This window comes from Vanrija albida (assembly GCF_041260175.1).
Source record: "Vanrija albida strain AlHP1 chromosome Unknown contig_7, whole genome shotgun sequence".
NCBI lineage: Eukaryota > Fungi > Basidiomycota > Tremellomycetes > Trichosporonales > Trichosporonaceae > Vanrija > Vanrija albida.
The window spans coordinates 1,982,300-2,000,809 of NW_027191426.1; the positions used below are offsets into that span (position 1 = coordinate 1,982,300).

Below are 18,510 nucleotides of genomic sequence, written 5' to 3' on the forward strand. Positions count from 1 at the left end.
AACACGCACAGGGTATACAAAGGATACATCTGTCTGGAGACGGTATTGCGGATTCAGGTATGAACTGTGACCACAGGAAGGTGATGCTATGCCGCAGGATCCGGAGTCGTGGACTGTACAAGAGCGAGACGTTGCTGAAGGGTATCCCAGTACTGGTACAGAGACGAGGCGCACGAGAATACAGTACTCGCCTCGCCGGGCTGAAATCAAAAGAAACGAGGCCTGGTGCTTGGGGACAAAGTCAAAAGCCCATCGACGTGGGGGTTTACATCCCACTGATGGCGGGGTCATGAGAGCATGGGCGCCCCGTTCCGCACTGGATGCAGTGGCGGTCTGAGAACGGGAGAAAGAACCAGCACCCGACGAAACCGCGGCGGCCACAGTTGTCGCACTTGTCGCCGAAGTGGCGAAGGAGCTCTGGGGCCATTCGCATAACAGTTCTGTGCGCGTGCTACGTTATCAGTGCTGAGCAACACCGATGTCAAAACACTTACCTTGAACCTCTCGTCCGCCGCAGAGGGGCTCTCGGGAAGATGAAAGATAATGCGGAAGACAAGGGCAGCTGCGACAAAGTAGAGTGGGTTGAGGGTCTCGATGAATCCCTTCATGAACTGGCGCAAGTTAACCATCATAGGGGACGTGTTGAGGGGCTGCATCCAATCACAGAACATGATGTCAAACACCTGCGCGTTAGCTGTAACTCATGTTGCAGAGCGCACCTCTTGGGTAGTGACGTTGGGGTTCTCAGTCTGAATGCTGCGCAGCTGGACCTCCCAGTCTGTGGGGTACCCGTTGCGCGGACCTGGGAGGTTTGGAGGAGGTGGATGGATGGGGCTGCCTCCGCGATACGTGTGGGGCGAGTGATGACGCGACCGGTTCCCGCTAGGGGGGAGGCTGCCGTGTGGTTGGGGTGTGTGTGCGTGGGGGCTTGGTTCGCGCGAGTATGGTAGGCGGGGGCTCGGTCCGCGTGAGTGCGGTGGGCGCCGGCCAGGCGAGCGCCAATGTGGGTCGTACGAGCCGGGAGCGCCCCAGTGAGGTGGGTGCGGGTTGGGCGAAAAGAAGTTGGGTGGGTGCGGGCCAGGGCCGTGTGAGTTGAAGGCCTGGGGGCTAGGGGTGCGGGGGTCCCACTGATGGTGGTAGCCGTTTGGTGCGGCGCCGATGACACCGTTGGGTCCGCCACTAAATTCATGAGGGGGGATACCGATCAATCCAATGCCTCCCTGCGCGAAGATGGGGACCGGTGCGTGGATCATGGGGGGGATGCCTGTACGCCCAGGGAGGTCCACAGAGGGCCCCATGTGAGGGAAGTCGAAAGGGCTTGAGATATGCGGGGGGAGGGGACCCGTTGGAAGCGGCTGCGGCGTCGTGGCGGATGGAGTCACGGGCTGCTCGCCGACAGGCTGTAGGGTCGTAGGAGGGTGGGGCGGGTGAGTGGGGGCCGGTGTAATGGGTCGAGATGTCCCACTTTCACTCTTTCGGTGCACTTGTCCACAGTCACAGGGCGTGCTCCCCTCCGAGGAAGAAGAGGGGGCACTGGGGTCACCTGGGACCTTTGCCTCGCCCTCCGGAGTGGTAGAACGCGAGGTGTTCCCGTCATGCTCGTTGTACACGTGCAGTCCACAAGCCGCAACCCGTGGCGACGGATCAGGACTGGGACGTGGGTGAGGGAGAGGGGCACCAGCGTTGGTGGGGCCCTCTGTCTTGGCCTGCGGAGTGGGGGACCACGATGGCTTGCCTCCGAGCTCGCTGTACACGTGTAGCCCACCGGGTGTGACCCTCGGCTCTGACGAAGGGCTGGGACCAGGCTTTTGTTGCGGAGTGATGAGTTGCGAGGGTGTACGTCCGGCCACGCTGAACACGTGTAGTCCACCAGGCGTAACCATTGCAGCAGGAGAACGGCTTGGTCCCGGGGTGAAAGGGGCGGGCGGCGGGCGAGGAGCGTGGATAGGAGGGATGCACCCCCATCCAACCTGGTGCCCGGCCTCGTCGTTCACGAGGACATAGTGCTGGCCAGAGGCGTCCACCTGAACGTTGGCGTGTTGAGTGGGGAAAAGGGAAAAAGCTTGGGAAGGGCGGCTCTGATCCGACCCAAATGGGGGTGGGGCGCGCTGGTTGGGGGCAGCACGACCGGGAGGGTAGAGGACAGGCTGGTTGCTGTGGTGGGGACCCCACTGGTTGTGGTATCCGCCGTTGGGAGTGGGTTCGAAGTGGCCGTGCGGGCCAGAGTTGCCTGTGCCGATGAACTGTGCGCTCACAGTGGCGGTTCCCAGGTGCGGAGGGTTAGGCTGAACGGGGTTCAGCTGAACGGGGCTCGGTTGCTGGGCTTGAGGGTGGAAGTTTGTCGGACGAGGCGGGGTAGACGGCGATGGGGACGGGTTAGCCTTGCGCTGGGTCTTCGGGCGGAAGGGACTGCCGAGCGAGATGGAACGCTTGTGTCCGCTGGCATTGTTCGATGGGCTGCCGGCGGGCAGAGGGTTTGAGACGGTGCGAAGTGAGATCGAAGGACTGGGTGGGGGTGGGTGGGGCTGGGCGATGGGCGCCGGGCTTGGAGCCGGGGCTGGCTCGACAATCGGGCCGACATCAGCCGGAGTTGCGGTGACGGGGGTGGGGGCAGTGATCGCGATGGCGAGGTCGAAGGAGGAGGCGGCAATGGTCGCGGCGACGTCGATGCGGCCAATGGTTGGCGGTTTGACCGAGGGCACCGAGGCGGGCGGGAGCGTGGCGGAATCGACAGAGGTTGGAGCCAGTACGGCGGACAGGCTGAGGGTGTCGCCGAAGGGGATAGGAAGGGCGACGAGTCCCCTGCTGTAGCCCATGTTGGGGCTGGGCTGCTGGCTGCCGCCGTTGGCGCGCCCCTTGCCCTTGTCCTTGCTGCTCATGAAGGGGTTGGGAGAGGTGCTGCGGGTGATGGTGCCGCGCTTGGGAACTGGCGTGGCGGCCACACCGGGCTTGCTTGGTGGCTGAAGGTTGTTTGCTCCGGCCTTCACTTCGCCATCACTAGCCTTCACGTTGCCATCACCCGCCTTCACGGCGCCATCACCGACCGAAGGGGCGGCCTTGTCGCTAACCTCCTTCGAGGCGGGAGCAGGGCTGGCTGGCTGCGGTGGCTGCGGAGAGGGGGAAGGCGACGGGCGGTGCTTGTCGCGAGTTGCCCTCATCCTGAACGGACGAGGCTCATCGGCGCCGCCCGACGGGCTGGCGCTCGGGCTCGGAGTGGGGATGCGGTGGCGGTTGACCGGCGCCTTGGGCTCACGGCGAGGGGTGCGCATGGTGCTTAACCGACCCGCTGAGCAGGTGGTTGGGATGTGTGTGGGTGGGGAGTGTGAGGTGGATGGCGTTCGGGTGCTGGAGTTTGGAGGGGGAGGTGGGGAGTGGGTGATGAGCTGGAGAGGAGCAGGAGGCCCATTGATATAGGGCTTCCTCGTGATGGTGCGAGGGGGACGCGATGCATCACTTGACGAGGTTGTGAAGCCAAACAATGCACGGGAGTCGTGGACGTGATGGTCCATCAATCTGCGTCGGGTTCTATGGTTGGGGCCACCGCCACACGCGCCGGCGGCGGTGTGCACGCAGCGGTTACCATAAACGCCAATATGTACCATCAGGCACCACCACGCGGCCATTGTCGTTGTCTGCTGTCTGAGTGGTTTGTGGTATTGATCCAACATCGGTCAGTAAGGTTTGGGCACACGTTCGCCCTCGACAATGGCTGCTCGACTCATTTCCACTCATAGTCGACACAATGGCAGGCCGGACGTGAGTGTCCGGCTTGTTGTGCCTGGGAATGCAGAGCATCCCCCCTACCGTACCAGCCTCACTGTTTTTCTCCCACACAGCATTAGACAAGGTGCATACATCTATGTGATCAAGCAAATACCTCCAGACAGAAGAAGAACTCGATTCTCGAGCCGTCCTCTCGTCCTCTCGCCGTCAGAGTACGGCATCTGTCCGCGATCATCTCTCCGACCACGGGCGAGCCGCAGAAGAAGACACCGACCTTGAACCTGTCGTTCTTACCGTCGCCAGTGCGGTCAAAGCCATACTGAGTGCGGTAGCGGAGCATATCCTCATAGTACTCGTCGAAGATCCTGATAAAGTCTGGTCGGCCAAAGTGTGTGGGGTTGATGAGGCCGGTCAGGCGCGACTCGGGGTGGTCGGGGGTGCGGTAGAGCTCCAGCAGCCATCGGTACACGTGTGTCGAGATTTGCTTGCGCGCCTGGGTGACGTGCGTCTGGATGCGGATGTCGAGGTGCGGGTGCTCGAGCCCGTCGTGCTGGACGTGCCACATCTGTGAACGGCAGATCGAGTTGAGGAGGTCGGAGAACCACAGCAGGTGGTTCTTGTCGCGCACGATCCAGTGGAAGTCGACGCGCTTGTAGTCGTCTGCAAACTCTGGCGGCCCGGGGTTACGCAGTCGTGAGCGCGAGCGGGTGAGCGTGAGCGACCGGCCCGAGGGGACTCGGAAGAGGTCGGCCGAGCCCTTGCGCGAGTTGCGGCGTGAGTCGACGGGCGGCGTGGTCGTGGTTGTGGCAGCGGCTGTGGTCGTCTTGCCGGGGAACTTCTCGTCCGTTGCCGAGTTGCGCCTCGACGGCCGGCGTGAAGAGGTTCGTGAGCCGTCGTTGTCTACGCCAGGGCCACCGTGAAGCCTGTTCTCGCGAGCCTGCAGATCGGCGAGGATGCCCGAGAAAGGTGTGACACCGACGCCGGACCCGACGAGGATGGTGTGCGAGAAGTCGTAGAAGCGCTGTGCTGGCGCGCCGTATGGTCCGTCGATGCCAATCTTGATCGGAGTCTCCTTCTCGCCGTTGACGGCCAGCTCGCGCAGCTTGCCTGTCCAGTTACCGTCCGTCTTGATGTGCAGCTGCACCTCTTTCTCAAGACACACCGAGATGGTGAACGGGTGCCACTGGAAGAAGCTGAGCTCGGGCACCTGCATGAAGAGGTACTGCCCTGCCGAGTACTTGAAGATGCGCGAGCCGGGAATAGTTGTCTTAATCTCGACCGTCTCGCCGTCGAGAATCCTGATGGTCGCGGGGATGTGGTGGAAGCTGAGGAAGAGGCGGGTGCCGCGCTCAATAACGATCAACAGCGCCGGGAAGGCCAGGAAGTAGCCGAGCATCGGCCACTGCAGGATTCGCTTGGTGCCGTGGGCGCACAGACAGGCGATGATGGGGTACATGAGCAGGTGGCTGAGCTGGAACACCTCGTAGGAGCGCCTCCGCACCCACGGCGTGGAGGTGAGCCCGATGGCGTAGAAGCAGAACAGGGCGATGATGCCGGTGATGCCAGGCTTTGACTTGACGAGGTCGCGGTAGTTGTGGAGGCCCTTGCGCTCCGGACCGAGGAGGCTGTCCAGCTGCTCGGGCCGGTAGTCGTTGCCGATCCAGAGGAAGTCGCCGGCGAGGTGGGCGATGCCGTGCAGCGAGCCGAGGAAGGTCGCCCAGATGGCCATGTAGATGTGGAACTCTTGCGACAGGTCCCAGTTGATGAACCTGGACACGCGGTAGGACCGGCGGAGGAGCGTCGAGAAGTAGCGAGCCATCGAGAGGAGCAGGAAGAAGAGAGTGGGGTAGAGGATGCCGGCGCACGTCTTGGCGACGACAACACCCCAGCCCAGTGCGCCGCGGTACGCTTCTCCGCAGTACTTGACGAGCTGCCAGACGCCGAACGCGATCATCATGCCGACGACAATGCCCATGAAGACGATGGTGGGGCCGTTGACTGCCCAGAACGCGCGGAGCCGACGCGTGAAGCCGATCTTGCGCATGTAGTTGTCCTGGCTCTCCTCCTCGTCCTTCTCCTGCTTGAGACTGGGGATGCGCCAGCTCTTGACGCGCTCGCGCATGTCATCGCGCTTGATCTTGTCCGTCTCGCACCCGATGATGCTGCGGAGGAACGCGTGCCGCTCCTCGTCTTCGGCTGTCTTGTGGTGCAGGTGGTGGGGCTTGGGCTCGGGCTGCGTCTCGTCATTCACCGCGTCAAACTTGGACTCGATCTCGGCAAAGCTGATGAACCCGTCATTGTTGTGGTCGAGGTCGTCGAGGAAGGCCTCGATCTCGTCGTCGTTGAGCGGGAGGACGATGCCGCGCGGGTTGGCCGCGGGGTTGAATCGCGGGTCCGTACACGGGTTGAACGTCTCGGTGGCGTCGGTACCGTCTGACATGAGTGAGTGGGTGCTTTCAACACGACACGATCCATGTCCATCCCGACTTACCTCTTGCATGGTCGGCGTGCACGCTTCGCTGTGGAGTTGTCGGTGGGGCTGCTGCAGTCTTTGCTGCTGCCGTGGCTGTTCACGCGGTGCCAAGATGAGGTCATCAAAACCGGCCCCGTCGGCCCTGAAGGACAAGTCGCTGTGGAGCGGCCTACGCGAATGACAACAAGGCGAGGTATCAGCAAAAAGGAAGTCTGCGCAGCACGCAGGTCCTCTGCTCGGCCTGGACCCGGAGTCGTCCCGTTCCCACGCGGCCTGGTGAAGAAACGCGGGTTTCATGCCTGCTGCAGGCGGGTGCTGCGGCACCGGAGGGTGAAACGGGCTCGGCGGACTCGGCATGGCCTCGGCATCTCCTTGGCACCAATGCGTGCCGCTGTTTACATTTCTCGGTTTACGCATCGGCAAGCATCCGTGACGAGTTGGTTTGTTCATTCAGTTTTTCGACGCGACGAGTGGTATGGGGAGACGGTTGACCTCGACGCGCGTTTGGACGACTCGGCGTGCCAGCCATGCTCACTGACCATCTAGTCGGCCGACGGCACTGCTCGGGTTCTCGCGGGCATCCCGCGAGTAGACGAGATCTCACCGACCAGGACCGCGGCACCAAGCGGTGGCCGGCGCCCCATTGACAGCCCGCTCACACACACAAGCAGATGAGCTCGGACAGGACGTGACGCGCCGCACAAACAACCTCTTTCTGTTGTGCCCACAATCTCCAATCTTCGCGGGCAACAGGTGGGGCTTCCCACCGTGGAGTGACGGCGGTGCTCGACGACTGGACGCACAGGCCACCACACACACGCTGGCTATCCACGGCGCTTGCGATTCCCTGGAGGCGAGCCCAACACACTGACGCGCTGACCCGCTCAATCCTTACTTCTGCGCGGGGAGCGTGAGCGGAGAGGACCGAGTGGCACCGCGTACAAGCGGTTGACGCGTTCTTGGGGCCATATGTCGCCGATACAATGACTCACTGTTGGCGGACATGCGCGCCGCGGCACGATGTGCGTGCAAGCTCTGTATCCGTCGCGCGGGCATCACTCGCGCACGGTGCTGGCCGCGCATGCGCGGAGTCGAGTGGCGACGAGCACCGTGCACCACCCCCACTCCTCCCATCAATCGCCACCAAGCCACACTCCATCAACACACAAGTCCTCGCGCACCCTTGTCTGCAGTCTCCACTGTGCCCCTCGCACTCGAGAAGCTTACTGACCCGCGCCGCGCGGCGCCCCCGCACCGAGTCGGGCGCACTCCCACCGCGTCGGCGTGACGGATGGCAGTGATGCCTCGCCATCCGCTTCCCACTCGCCCCCATCATGCGTGCTGACCGCCGTCCGCTCCTACTCGCACTCATTGTGCTCGCTGTCACCTGTCCAGTGTGCGCGTATTAAAGGCTCCCACTCCCACTGCTCACTCTCCACCCTTACGCTCACACTCCTCACAACTCTCAACTCACCTCCCCACCCCCAAGTCCAGGACAGCCCCGCCAGCCGCAATGTCCACCCCCAACCCCTCCTCCTCGTCCTCTTCCCCCTCGACAACAACCCGCCGCCTCTCACCCGACACCAGTGCGTCCTCACCGGCGTCCATGGTGACGGACCGACCGAGTGAGGCATCTGCTGCGCGCGAGCTCTTGGACACGAAGCGCGCCAATCCAGAAGCCAAGCTGGACTCGGTGGAAGAGGCTCCCGAGGGCACCCATAGCGGCGCCAGGTTGAGTCCTAGAGGTGAGTCGTCTTCGGATTCTGTTCCACTCACTCTCTAGTGTCCCACTCGCACGACTTCACCTCGGCACCGCTACCCTCGGACTCGCCCACAGCTCCTGGAGCGCCAGGAAGGAGGCTGCTCCGCGTGTCTCCTGTCCCAGTGCCCGAGCCCACTCCTATCGCTGGCCCCAGCCGCCAGCCCTTGTCCCAGGCGATCGACGCGCGCGCCACGCCACACCTGTACGAGGCGATCATCGGCTTCGCTCTCCAGGACCCCGAGGCGCACCCCGTCCTCCGCGCGGTCAACAGGCACCTGAGAGGGCGCGTGGCTGCCGCGTCCATGGCCCACGTCCGCATCAAGGCCGACTGGGGCCGCCCCCTGACCATGTCCTTCGGCGGCTTTGGCGGCGCGCGGGTTGCGTCCCTCGTCCTCGCGTACCCGCACGCTGATCGAGCGATCCCCGGCCTCACCTACGATCTCGACGACACCGCAGGGATGATCCGGACACGAGCACTCCTCGGGACCCACACCAGGATCCTGGACGAGCCACTTGACGTGCGGAGCATCTACCACGTCCACCTCGACAGCGTATACAAGGCGCTCGCGGGCATCGAGACCTTCCGCACCGGGTCCTCGTCTGGCGTCCACCACATGCCTTGTACACCATCACTGGTGACCTACCACTGCTTCAGGGAGACCTGCCTGACGCCGTGGGAGGGCGCGAGCCCACTGTGGTGCGACTTTGTCTCCTCGACCCCGAGCCCGAGCCGCGCCGTGTTCACGATCGCCTTCCACCCGCACAGCGCCGCTCTGCCCAGCACGTTCGCGCGCTGGCCGTCCCACGACACCTGCGGGCGGCTCGAGGAGATCGTGGTCGTCTTCAGGCCGGTCCCCCTCGTGCCCCACGCCATGACGAGGCAGGAGATGGAGCGGGCCGAGTCACACGCAGAGCGCTCTCGGAACAGCCCAGACGGGGTGCGCATGCTCGGCCCGCTCGCCGCGCTGGTCCTGGACAAGCCCACGGCGCTCAAGGTCACGCTCGTCGGGATGGAGGCGCTCCCCGCCGCGTGCCTCGGCGACTGGTGCACCGAGGTGCAGCGCGACCATCCCGAAGGCTGGTTCACGACCTGTCTTTCGCGGCTTCTTGCGATCAACGTACAGGGCTTGCAGGGAGACGTGCACGACCTGGACGAGAGTGTCCGCGAGGTGACGCTGGCGGGGTACCGGGACGAGGTGGGCGAGGCTACGTTCCGTCTCGCGACGGAGGTGCACGCCGACGTCGTCCGGGGCACGGGCGTGTAGGGTGGCGGTCCAAATGGCAGTGGCAGTGGACGGGTGGGAGTGGACCGGGAGTGGGCTGGGGAGACAGGGGCTGCGTCGAGGGAGCCGTAGATGTTCCGAGACCAGAGATGTACGAGTCGTTCTGTCCTCTCGAAGCTCCCGGAAGGTCGCATGCCTCCGGGGCCATTCGCTGTCGGGGGACGAAGTTCACAAAGGTCGGCATGGGCGGTGTCCCTGGAGCCAGGTTCGGTCGCGGGCAAGCTGGCGTGGAGGCGGGGGCTCGTCCCAATCACCCCTCAACCACAAGCTTGACGGCCAGCCACTCGTCTGCAAATGCCCAGAGCTCCGACCTATTGGATCGCCGTGCGAGATATCACCGGGCACGCTTGCAGCCTCTCGCAGCGTCTTGCAGAACGAAGGGCTCAAGGTTCCCTGCTCCTTCGAGTCTGGTACATTGAGTGGCCGTCTGAGGACAGAAGCCTCGGCCGAACACCAACCCCCGTCGTCAGACTAGAGTATAACGCCAACAATGCATGCACACAACAACACGCGACACCTAACGGCTCATGCTCGTTCCGGTCGTATGCGGCAGCACCTCGGGGGCCATCTCCGCCAAGGGGGCACCATGGCAAGGGCGTACGCCTCGTCTCCGACCTCGCGGCGCCACTCTGCAAACGTGAGCAGGCGCCATCCGGCTAGCCGTGTTGAAAGGGTAGACGCGGGCAGTTGGCGCTTTCCCCTGCCCTCGCCGGGGACAGGCTCGATAAACGGGTGTCGTTGGGCCGGCCAGGCCGAGTTGGCGGCCTGATGAGACAGTCGGAGCGTCGTCAACGCCTCCTTCTGGACTGACTTGCCGGCCGCACCGTACAGTTCTTGAGTGTACGGCTGCCCCGTGGCAAGCCCACTGGAATCGGTCTCGTGCAGCGGTTTGGCAGCCTCTAATGCTGCGAGCAGAGCCTCCTTCCTCTCGCCCCAGGGAGTGCTGAGGGTCAGAGGGTCTAGCCGGTAATACACCGGGTCCATCTCCTCGAGGCCGACGAGTGTGACGCTCCGAATGCACGAGCTCATGGATTGCACTTGCCACATGATCGTGTGCAGGACTCCGAGGTGCTGACTCGGGCCGGGACCCTCGTCGGTCCAGCTAGCGTCCTTGGGCTGGACGTGGAAGACGATGACGACGTTGGTGATGGATCTGGAGAGCGAGTGACGGGGCAGGGGCGCGTCGACAAGTTACTCCCGAACGTCGCTGAACACAACTCCGATGACAACCGTGGTCACACTGGGCAGGTGCCCGTGCGGGTGGATGATCGGAGTGTTGGCGTAGAGCTGCTTCCACGTGAAGCTCGTGGTCGCGGGGAGGAGGGGCAGGGATCCCTTCCCATCCCACAGATGCTCGCCTACCATGGTCCGTGTCAATGCAGCCCGGTCGTAAAAGTTGGGATTGTACTCCCACTGCGATGGCTGGCCTGGAGGGGGGTTTACCGTCTGCGCAAAGGACAGGTAAGGACGGGGCTTGAACAGCATCGACGGCGCGCGGACGGACTGAACGCGTCCCAGAGCGCCGAGGAGAGTGCAGATCTCGTGTGTCGTGGCATAGCTAAAGGTGAATGTCCTTCCGAGGTCGTCAAGGGTGCGCGTGTACGCCTGCAGGCGAAGGAGCGTGAGGGCATGGGCGGTCGGGTCTTTCGGGTCCCACTTGAGGCCTGGGATCCGGCGCTTGTCGTACGGCGAAGAGATGGAGATTTTGGCAGGGACGTCCCCAGTCGCTGACACGCAGACATGCTCGTATAGGACGGCATTGGCGCGGTGGTACATCTCCCAGTTGGTCGCGCGGAGACCGTGGAAGAAGGCGAGCGGGGCATTGTCGAGGATGCGGTTGAAGATGTGCGGGAAGGAGAGGTGGTCGATCACCGGGCTGGGGTGGTCGAGCACCGGGCTGGGGTGATCAAGAGTCAGTTTAGACAGTTGAGGGGAGATCGTTGCTGGACAGGAAGGTTGGGAGGGTTGGGTGGACGTTGTCGTTGGAGAGGAGTTCGGGGCGAGTGAGGCAGGAGGGATGGGGCGGTTGCGTTCGAGTCTATTAGGGACGGGCCGAGGGTGCACGCCCTCACAGGCTTGGGCTGCCTTTCGTCGACTCGAGAAAGCGATGAGTAAAAGACAAGGCGATGATGAGGAGGGTGAGGATGTGATCAAACTCTCGACAACAGGGGTCGGTCAGCGGTCAACAAGCCCGCCGGCGGCCACGTGGCACGGGCGACGACGGCGCGACGGTGCACTGCGCGGTGAGCCGAAGCGCTCTGGTCAACGACGTCGGTGAAGGCTGGCCGCGACGAGTGTACCCAACCCCCACTCGCAAGGCAGCCATTGAATGCGCGAGTAACAGAAAGTGAAAGACTCAACTCCGGCGGTGAGAGTACTTGTTTGGTTCTTGTTGCTGTGACGTCACTCGGATCGCGGCCAACACCATGCGACCCATGCAATGTCCCACTGATATGTACAACAACGCCCTACAGCGTCGAGAGGGCGTACAGCTCGTCGCCGACTTCCTTACGGAACTGCTCAGGCGTCGCAAGCTCAAACATGGCCAGCACCTGCTCGCGTGTGACCCCGCCAGCGCGGGAGAAGACGCCGACCCGCAGCGCGTACTCGACGACACGGTTGCGCAGGATCTCGTGGCGGGCGTCAGTGCTCGCGTGCGCCGACCACGACACGCCGAACAGCGCGGGGTTGAGGTCGGCGAGCCCGACAAGCGTGTAGCGCACCGCGCCCGGCTCGTGCCGGAGCGCGTCCTTGACCGTGTCGCGGAGGATGCCGGGCGGCTCTAGGGGCACGCGGCTTCCTCCCCAGGCGCCGGTGAACACGGCGTAGACCTTGCGCTGGCCCGACACACCGGGACCGGGGAGTAGCACGCCAGATAGGTTGGCGTCGAAGCCGGGCATGGCGGTGAGATGTACAATGACGCGGCCGCACCGCTCCGGCACATGGCGGGGGAGGTAGACACCGTCGTCGAGCGCGCGGAAGAGCACGTGCGTCGGAGCCGAGAGCACGCTCGTGCCCGCCGAGTTGCGCACCACGCGCGCCGAGCCAAACGCAAGCCGGAGCATGGCCGCCTCGTCGCGCCCCAGGCCGTCGAGGTGGAAGCTGAGGCTGCCGCCGTCGTCGACGACGCGCGTGTGCGCGCGCAGGCGCTTGACGGTGCGCGCGTGCACCGCCGTGTTCCGCATGTCCCACTGCAGGCCGGGGATGCGAGATCCGGCGGGCAGGCCGTGCTCGTGCCCCAGTGCCGGGGCGACGATCGACACGGCCAGCGTCGGTGGCGGGGGCCCGTCCTCGGCAAGCGCGGCTGGCGCTGCCTGCCGCGCGGCTGGCGCCGGGCCCTCGGGGATGAAGGGGAGCGCCGAGACGCCGAGGAACGCTCCCGTTGCTTGCAGGGTGCGTAAGATGACGGATAACCTCGAGCCGGAGGCAGCCGCGGGCCTGGGCTCGGGCGGCACCACAGCGATCTTGACCTCGACGTGCGCGTACATTTTCTCGTCGATGCGCGCGCGCAGCGTCTTGCAGGTGGCCCGGAGGGCGGGGTAGGTCGAGCCCGCGGTGTACCGGAGGACGAGGGTCGTGAGCTGCGGAAAGGCGAGGAGGTCGAGCGCGGGGTGCTTCTTGTCGCCTGTGCGCAGTTGAGCGGAATAGGCCGGCGCGGCGTCGTACGGTGGCGGAGGAGCGCCGCCGCGCTTCTTCCCCTTGGTGTCTGTGCTCCAGCTCGGGGCCGACTGCATGCGCCGGTGCGTCGGCTCGGCGTCGGGCCCGGCCTCAAGGACGGAGCGCGCGCGCCGCCGGATGACGGGCGCGCCGCGCGCCAGCTGGCTGTGCCGTCTATTGTCTGGCGGCGTTGGCGAGCGGCGCTCGGGGGTGGGGGTTGAGCCGGAGCTCGCAGGGTCGTCGACGCGGACTATGGGGCCTGTATCGGCCGCCTTGTCGTCCATGCTGTCAGAGGTGATGGAGAAGAGAGAGGTTGAGAGAGAAGGGACGAGTCGAGCAGCTCGGCTCACCCAAATGCGGTGCTCGGTGACTGCAGGGGGTTCCGCGGGGACCCCGCAGTGAGCTGGTCGACGACGCGACGCGTCAAACCTTCCACCGCAACTCGCTCTATGCATGCGCGCACTGTACAACACCCGCGCCTAGGTCTACCTAAAGTACGTGTCGTCATCATCCCCCACGTCCTCGGAGCTCTCGCTCCTTGCGCCGTCACTCTCGTCGCCGGTGACGACCCCCGGGACGAGCGGGCCGGCCGGACACGTCGTGGCCAGGGCATACATGTCGTCACCCACCATGGCGCGGTACTCGTCGAGCGACAGCATCTGGAGCGCCTGCAGTGCCTCGACCGCCTTGTCCGTCTCGCCAGTGAGCGAGAACGGGCCGACCTTAAAGTCGTACATGGCCTTGTAGATGATGTCTGCGCGCTGCTGCGCGTCCATCCAGGGCGTGATGCCGAGCGCAGGGCTGATCCAGCTGGGCCGCAGCGTCTCGAGCCCGACGAGCGTGTACCGCACCCACGGCGAGTGCTTGACCATGTCGTCGACGAGGTCTGTGAGCATTCCGAGGGGCTTGGCGCGCTCTGCTGCGGACTTTGCTGCGGAGGCTGCGGCGCGCTCCAGCTGGTTGAACGACGAGTTGCGTGAGCTCAGCCCGAATGACGAGTTGCGGCGCGCGTCGAGCTGGCTGTATGACGAGCTGCGGCGGGCGTCGAGGTTGTGGTACGACGCGTTTCGCGATTGCGCAAACGACCCCCGCTTGTCGTCCAGCCGGGTGTACGACCCGTTGGGCGAGTCGGCAAACGACCGGCGCTTGTCGTCAATGCTGAGCCGGGCGAACGCGGCCGTGTCCACCTGGTCGTCGGGCAGGAAGATGACGACGACCTCGCGGTCGTTGGGCTTGTGCTCCGCCGCGCCGGGCACCCGAATCGCCGCCTTGGCCAGCGTGCTGGGGTGCACCCGCGAGTTGATCTGGATGGTGATCACGGCCGTCGCGACGACGGGTTCGACCTCACGCACCAGTACACGCGGCGCAGTTTCGTTCAGCCCCGCCGGCAGCTGGCGGAAGAAGACGTGCGTCCGCCCTCCCAGCGGGCTGAGGAGCACGCGGTCGCGCACGAGGTCGACGGCCGCCAGCGCCGCGTACAGCTCGGTCTGTTCGTCGGGCGGCAGTACGACGAGCTTGTGGGGCCCGATCTCGTCCACGACGCGCGTGTACGTCCGCAGCCGGTCGACGCACAGCGCGTGGTCCCACGGCGAGTCGAGCCCCCACCGCATGCCGGGGAGCCGGCGCGGCGGAAGCGGGTAGCCCTCACCGTCGATCTCTGTCGGCGACGTGATGCCCAGGGCGAGCATCGTCAGCGACCGCGACTTTGCCTGCATGGCAAACACCTCGTCGATATGCAGCTCGACGTGCTTGTACATCACGCTGTTGATGCGCACGTGCAGCGCGCGGCAGGTGGCCCGGAGGGCGGGGTACGCCTCGGGGGACACGTAGCTGAGGATGCGCTCAAAGATCTGGGGGTGGGCGTAGCGGTCGAGCGTGACGCGGGGCGGGGGCGGCGGCGCGGGGGGAGGCACGACGACGAGAGCCGCGGCCGGTTCAGCGCCGGGCGGCAGCGGCGCAGCGACGGGGACAAGCACGCTCTTCGGGCGGCGGCGCGGCGACCCGCGCGGGCTCGCGCTGCGGCCCTGCGCCGGCGCCGAGGCGGAGCGCACCGACGAGTCGAAGGCACGTCTGGGCGGCTGGAGTGGCGTCGAAGCGCCGCTGTCGCGGGGCGAGGCGCGCGGGCTGGCACTGGGGGAGAGGAAGCCCGAGCGGCGGCGGGGGCGGTCGAGGGTCGACCAGTCGAGCGGGGCGGGGTCGACGCTGGCCGACTTGGCGCGCCGGTGCGGGGTGCGCGGCCGCTCGAGGCGCGAGAGGGCGGGGGAGAGGGGTGCGAGGTCGTCGGCGCTGTCGCGGCGCGGCTTGCCGTGTTTCTGCCCCATTGTGGTGTGGTTGGGGGAAGAGAAATTGTCCGCGCCGATAAGAGGAGCGGAGAGGTGGAGGCGGCGGGGTGGGACGCCGGCGGCGCCCGGCCGCCACCGACGCCACCGCGTGGGTGCGGCGAAGGGGGGGCGGGGCGGGCACGGCGACCACGCACGGGGAGGTAAAGGATGCGCGGCGTCGCTCGGCAACAGCGACGGCGCCGCGACGGCGACGCAACGGCGATTGCGACGGCGGCGACAGTGACACCGACGGTCGTTGTGTGGTTCCGCAGTCGTCGCGTGACCTTCCCTCGGCGGGCCGGCGGGCTCGGCGACGGCGGGTCGGTGACATCATGATCCGCGCTCGTTCGCGCACAGTGACGGCGGCGACGGCGATGACGAGCTCACCTCCCAAGCCGTCGTCCAGCGTCGACGCCTGGGCCGACGTAGAGCCGTGCTCAACGGCCGATCGGTTGAGCACGCCGTACCCGCCGCCCCGCGCCCCGCCCCGCGCCTTCCCCGCCACCCTCTCCGCCGCGGCACCGCCCGCACACGCCCCGTGCGCCCGCCGCCGTCTTCCTCGTCGCGAACAAAGCGCAGCACACGACAAACAACTCTTCACCACCCACTCCACCTCCTCCCTCACCATGGCAATCGCCGCCAGCACCGCGCTCGTCGAGCTGCTCGCCGTGCTCGTCTGGATCGTGATGGTCAGCTCTCCGCCCCGAGCCTCCCTCCCACCAGCGCCGGGCAAGGCGCGCGCACCCCCGCCCCAACCTGCACCCTCCAAGACCTCGAGTATCATGGACACGCCGGGCGACTGGGACCCCGAGCTGCTTGCGCACGAGAAGCGCCGCCGGGCGGCGCTCGCGGCGGAGAAGGAGCGGGCCGCGGCGCGCGCGAGACGCGGGAGCGATACCAGTAGCAGCAGTAGCAGCAGCAGCTCGGACGGCTCGCGCGGCTCGGGATTCCGCTTCCGCCTGCCCAAGATCCGCATCGGGCACGACTCGGACAGCGAGTAGGTGGCGGAGGACTAGGTGGGTGCGGGCATGGCACTGGTGCTGACTGCAGGTGAAGCCGAGGGAATGTATGGATGCCGTCGCGCTCGTGCTCGCGGGAAGACTGTTCCGGTGATGGTGCTCATTGCGGGGTGATTGGGCTAACAATACTGACGACGGACGCCGGGTCGAGCATGATTGTGCAGGAGGACAATGGGCCGCATCCGGCGCCGCCGCCGCCGTCGTTGTTGACGCCCGCGATACGAATGTGGCATTCCACCCACCCTGCATCCGGCCATCGACCCAGCGGCCTCCGAGACACCTGCATGCGTTATCACTGCTGCTACCGATGACGGCGCCGATGAGGATCACTGCTCACCGGGCAAGACGATGGTGCATACATAAGACCTGCTCTTGCTCCGGGTGTATCCCATCTCCGTTCACTCCTGCCTGCTCACCACCGCTCCTTGCTACTCCCTACTCACTTCCCACTTCTCTCCTCACCGCATCCCCCGCCCCACCATGTCCCTCCACATCCTCAACACGACCCCCGATTACGACCGCCACATCTCTCCGCACCACTACTGCGCGCGCAAGAACATCACCATCGCGCACCTGCGCCCGCTGCTGCCCCCGACGCCGCCGGCCTCTCCGGCGCGCCTGCTCTCTCACCCGACTGCGAGCGCGCCGCTCGACCACACGGCATACCCGCACATCCTCGACCTCGTCATAGCGCACGCGCCGCCCGACGTGCTCCCCACCCTCCGCCTCGTGAGCCGGTACTGCCTCGAGGCTGCCAGCTGCCGGCTGTACGCACACGTCGCGATGGCCGTGCGCTCCGGCAGCCCGCGCGGCGCGATCGAGCTCACTGATCCCGTGCGCCGGGTGCGCCTGCCCGGCCTCCGCTGGCGCTCCTGGGCTGATCGGCACTACCCCGCGCGCGCGGAGCCGTGCTTCTCCCCCGACGCCGAGCCGACGGCCGACATGCTCGTCGCGCGCGCAGAGCACGCGAGCTGCATCGCCCGACTGCAGCGCTACACGCGCACGGTCGACAACTTCAACTCGTACGCCGGCAGCCTGTCCGACAACGAGTGGGGCGACCTCGCCGCCGCGGTGCGCGCCGACACGGTGGTGCGTACCGCCAAGTTCCTCGGCATCCCGAACGTAACGAGCGAGGCGGCGCTGCACATCAGTTTTGGCGACATGACGACGGGGTACCCGCGCCGGCCGCGGGACTCGAGCGTCTACACGTGGTGGGATAGCCCGGCGACCGCGTTCGTCAACCACTGGAGCTCGGAGCGCGTGGTCGTGAACCTGCGATACGCGAGCCGCGACCCGCACCTCCGCTGGCGCGGGATGAGCGTGCCGCGGATCACGAGGCTCGGCGAGCTCGTGCTCCTGTTTACGCCGTACACGCGCCTGCTGGACACGTTTTCCCCCGCGCCCGGCGAGCAGCCCGAGGGCCGGCGCGTGCTCGGCATGCTGCACTGTCTCGTCGGGGCGATGGCGTGCAGCCTGCCGGCGAGGGAGACAGCATGGACGCTGGTCGGGCTCGAGGGCGTCGACACGCGCGCGCTCGAGCTCGAGGTCGGCAACCACTGCGACTGGGAAACGAGGCGCAACGCCATCCGCCAGGCCATTGAGGACGCCATCACGGAGCGCGACTGGACGCGCACCGGCTTCGAGGGGGGCTGGGACCGCTTGCAGGGCGAGGTGCGCGTGCCCCAGCTGCGGCTGCTCACGCTCGCCGAGTGGCGCGGAGAGGTGGGCGCCGAGGTATTTGCGCTTGCGACCGAGGCGCCGGGCGGTGCGCGTGATATCCTGCACGCGGACTACCAGTAGCGAGGCATACAGCCTGGCCGACTACCAGTAGCTGGGGATGCAGTCTAGCATATCGTTGGCCAATAGTTGTCGTGCCATTTTCTCCGTCGGTTCTCGCAGCGCCACCATCAGGTGTGGCATATCGGCATTCCGCCGGCAACACCTGCCTCGCGAGTTGGTCGATGGCAGTTCGCACGACACAGGATGTGATACTCGGCGTATGGGTTAGTAAGCAAGACTTCACCGACAGCTCCAAACACGCAGCGCGGCCCAAACACCCACGCCCCAAACACCCGCCCCCGGCAAAGAAACGTTTGCATGGGAAAATGACCCAGAGTCCATCTAGAAACAGCCAAAAGAGCACAGAGGCCAAGAGTCCAGAGGAAAGAAATCGTCGTAGTCGTTAGATGTGTCGAGTGCGTCTAGTCTAGAGCTTCACGCGGCTCGCCCCGAACAGCAGCATACTGAACTGAGCCTGGCCCACGTTGCTTCC

The 18,510-nt window shown here is 65.7% G+C and overlaps 7 protein-coding genes across 7 annotated transcripts; 3 read left to right on the plus strand and 4 right to left on the minus strand.

Moving 5' to 3' along the window:
- Positions 1-265: 265 nt before the first annotated feature.
- On the minus strand, positions 266-3,269 carry Q8F55_009253 (uncharacterized protein; the record flags this gene model as incomplete). Its single annotated transcript, XM_069357621.1, has 3 exons — positions 266-451; positions 495-683; positions 1,971-3,269. The coding sequence occupies 3 exons, from the start codon at positions 3,267-3,269 to the stop codon at positions 266-268; spliced, it is 1,674 nt and encodes a 557-aa protein (XP_069205558.1).
- A 596-nt stretch (positions 3,270-3,865) lies between these two features.
- Q8F55_009254 (uncharacterized protein) lies at positions 3,866-6,163 on the minus strand (the record flags this gene model as incomplete). Its single annotated transcript, XM_069357622.1, has 1 exon — positions 3,866-6,163. One exon carries the CDS (start codon positions 6,161-6,163, stop codon positions 3,866-3,868), a length of 2,298 nt encoding a protein of 765 aa, XP_069205559.1.
- Positions 6,164-7,802: 1,639 nt separating this feature from the next.
- Positions 7,803-9,223, plus strand: Q8F55_009255 (uncharacterized protein; the record flags this gene model as incomplete). Its single annotated transcript, XM_069357623.1, has 2 exons — positions 7,803-7,941; positions 7,980-9,223. 2 exons carry the CDS (start codon positions 7,803-7,805, stop codon positions 9,221-9,223), a joined length of 1,383 nt encoding a protein of 460 aa, XP_069205560.1.
- A 543-nt stretch (positions 9,224-9,766) lies between these two features.
- Q8F55_009256 (uncharacterized protein) lies at positions 9,767-13,182 on the minus strand (the record flags this gene model as incomplete). Its single annotated transcript, XM_069357624.1, has 3 exons — positions 9,767-10,394; positions 10,437-11,138; positions 11,732-13,182. 3 exons carry the CDS (start codon positions 13,180-13,182, stop codon positions 9,767-9,769), a joined length of 2,781 nt encoding a protein of 926 aa, XP_069205561.1.
- A 201-nt stretch (positions 13,183-13,383) lies between these two features.
- On the minus strand, positions 13,384-15,219 carry Q8F55_009257 (uncharacterized protein; the record flags this gene model as incomplete). The annotated part of the gene is made up of 1 exon (XM_069357625.1): positions 13,384-15,219. The coding sequence occupies one exon, from the start codon at positions 15,217-15,219 to the stop codon at positions 13,384-13,386; it is 1,836 nt and encodes a 611-aa protein (XP_069205562.1).
- Positions 15,220-15,845: 626 nt separating this feature from the next.
- Positions 15,846-16,220, plus strand: Q8F55_009258 (uncharacterized protein; the record flags this gene model as incomplete). The annotated part of the gene is made up of 1 exon (XM_069357626.1): positions 15,846-16,220. One exon carries the CDS (start codon positions 15,846-15,848, stop codon positions 16,218-16,220), a length of 375 nt encoding a protein of 124 aa, XP_069205563.1.
- A 498-nt stretch (positions 16,221-16,718) lies between these two features.
- Positions 16,719-18,038, plus strand: Q8F55_009259 (uncharacterized protein; the record flags this gene model as incomplete). Its single annotated transcript, XM_069357627.1, has 1 exon — positions 16,719-18,038. One exon carries the CDS (start codon positions 16,719-16,721, stop codon positions 18,036-18,038), a length of 1,320 nt encoding a protein of 439 aa, XP_069205564.1.
- Positions 18,039-18,510: the final 472 nt, after the last annotated feature.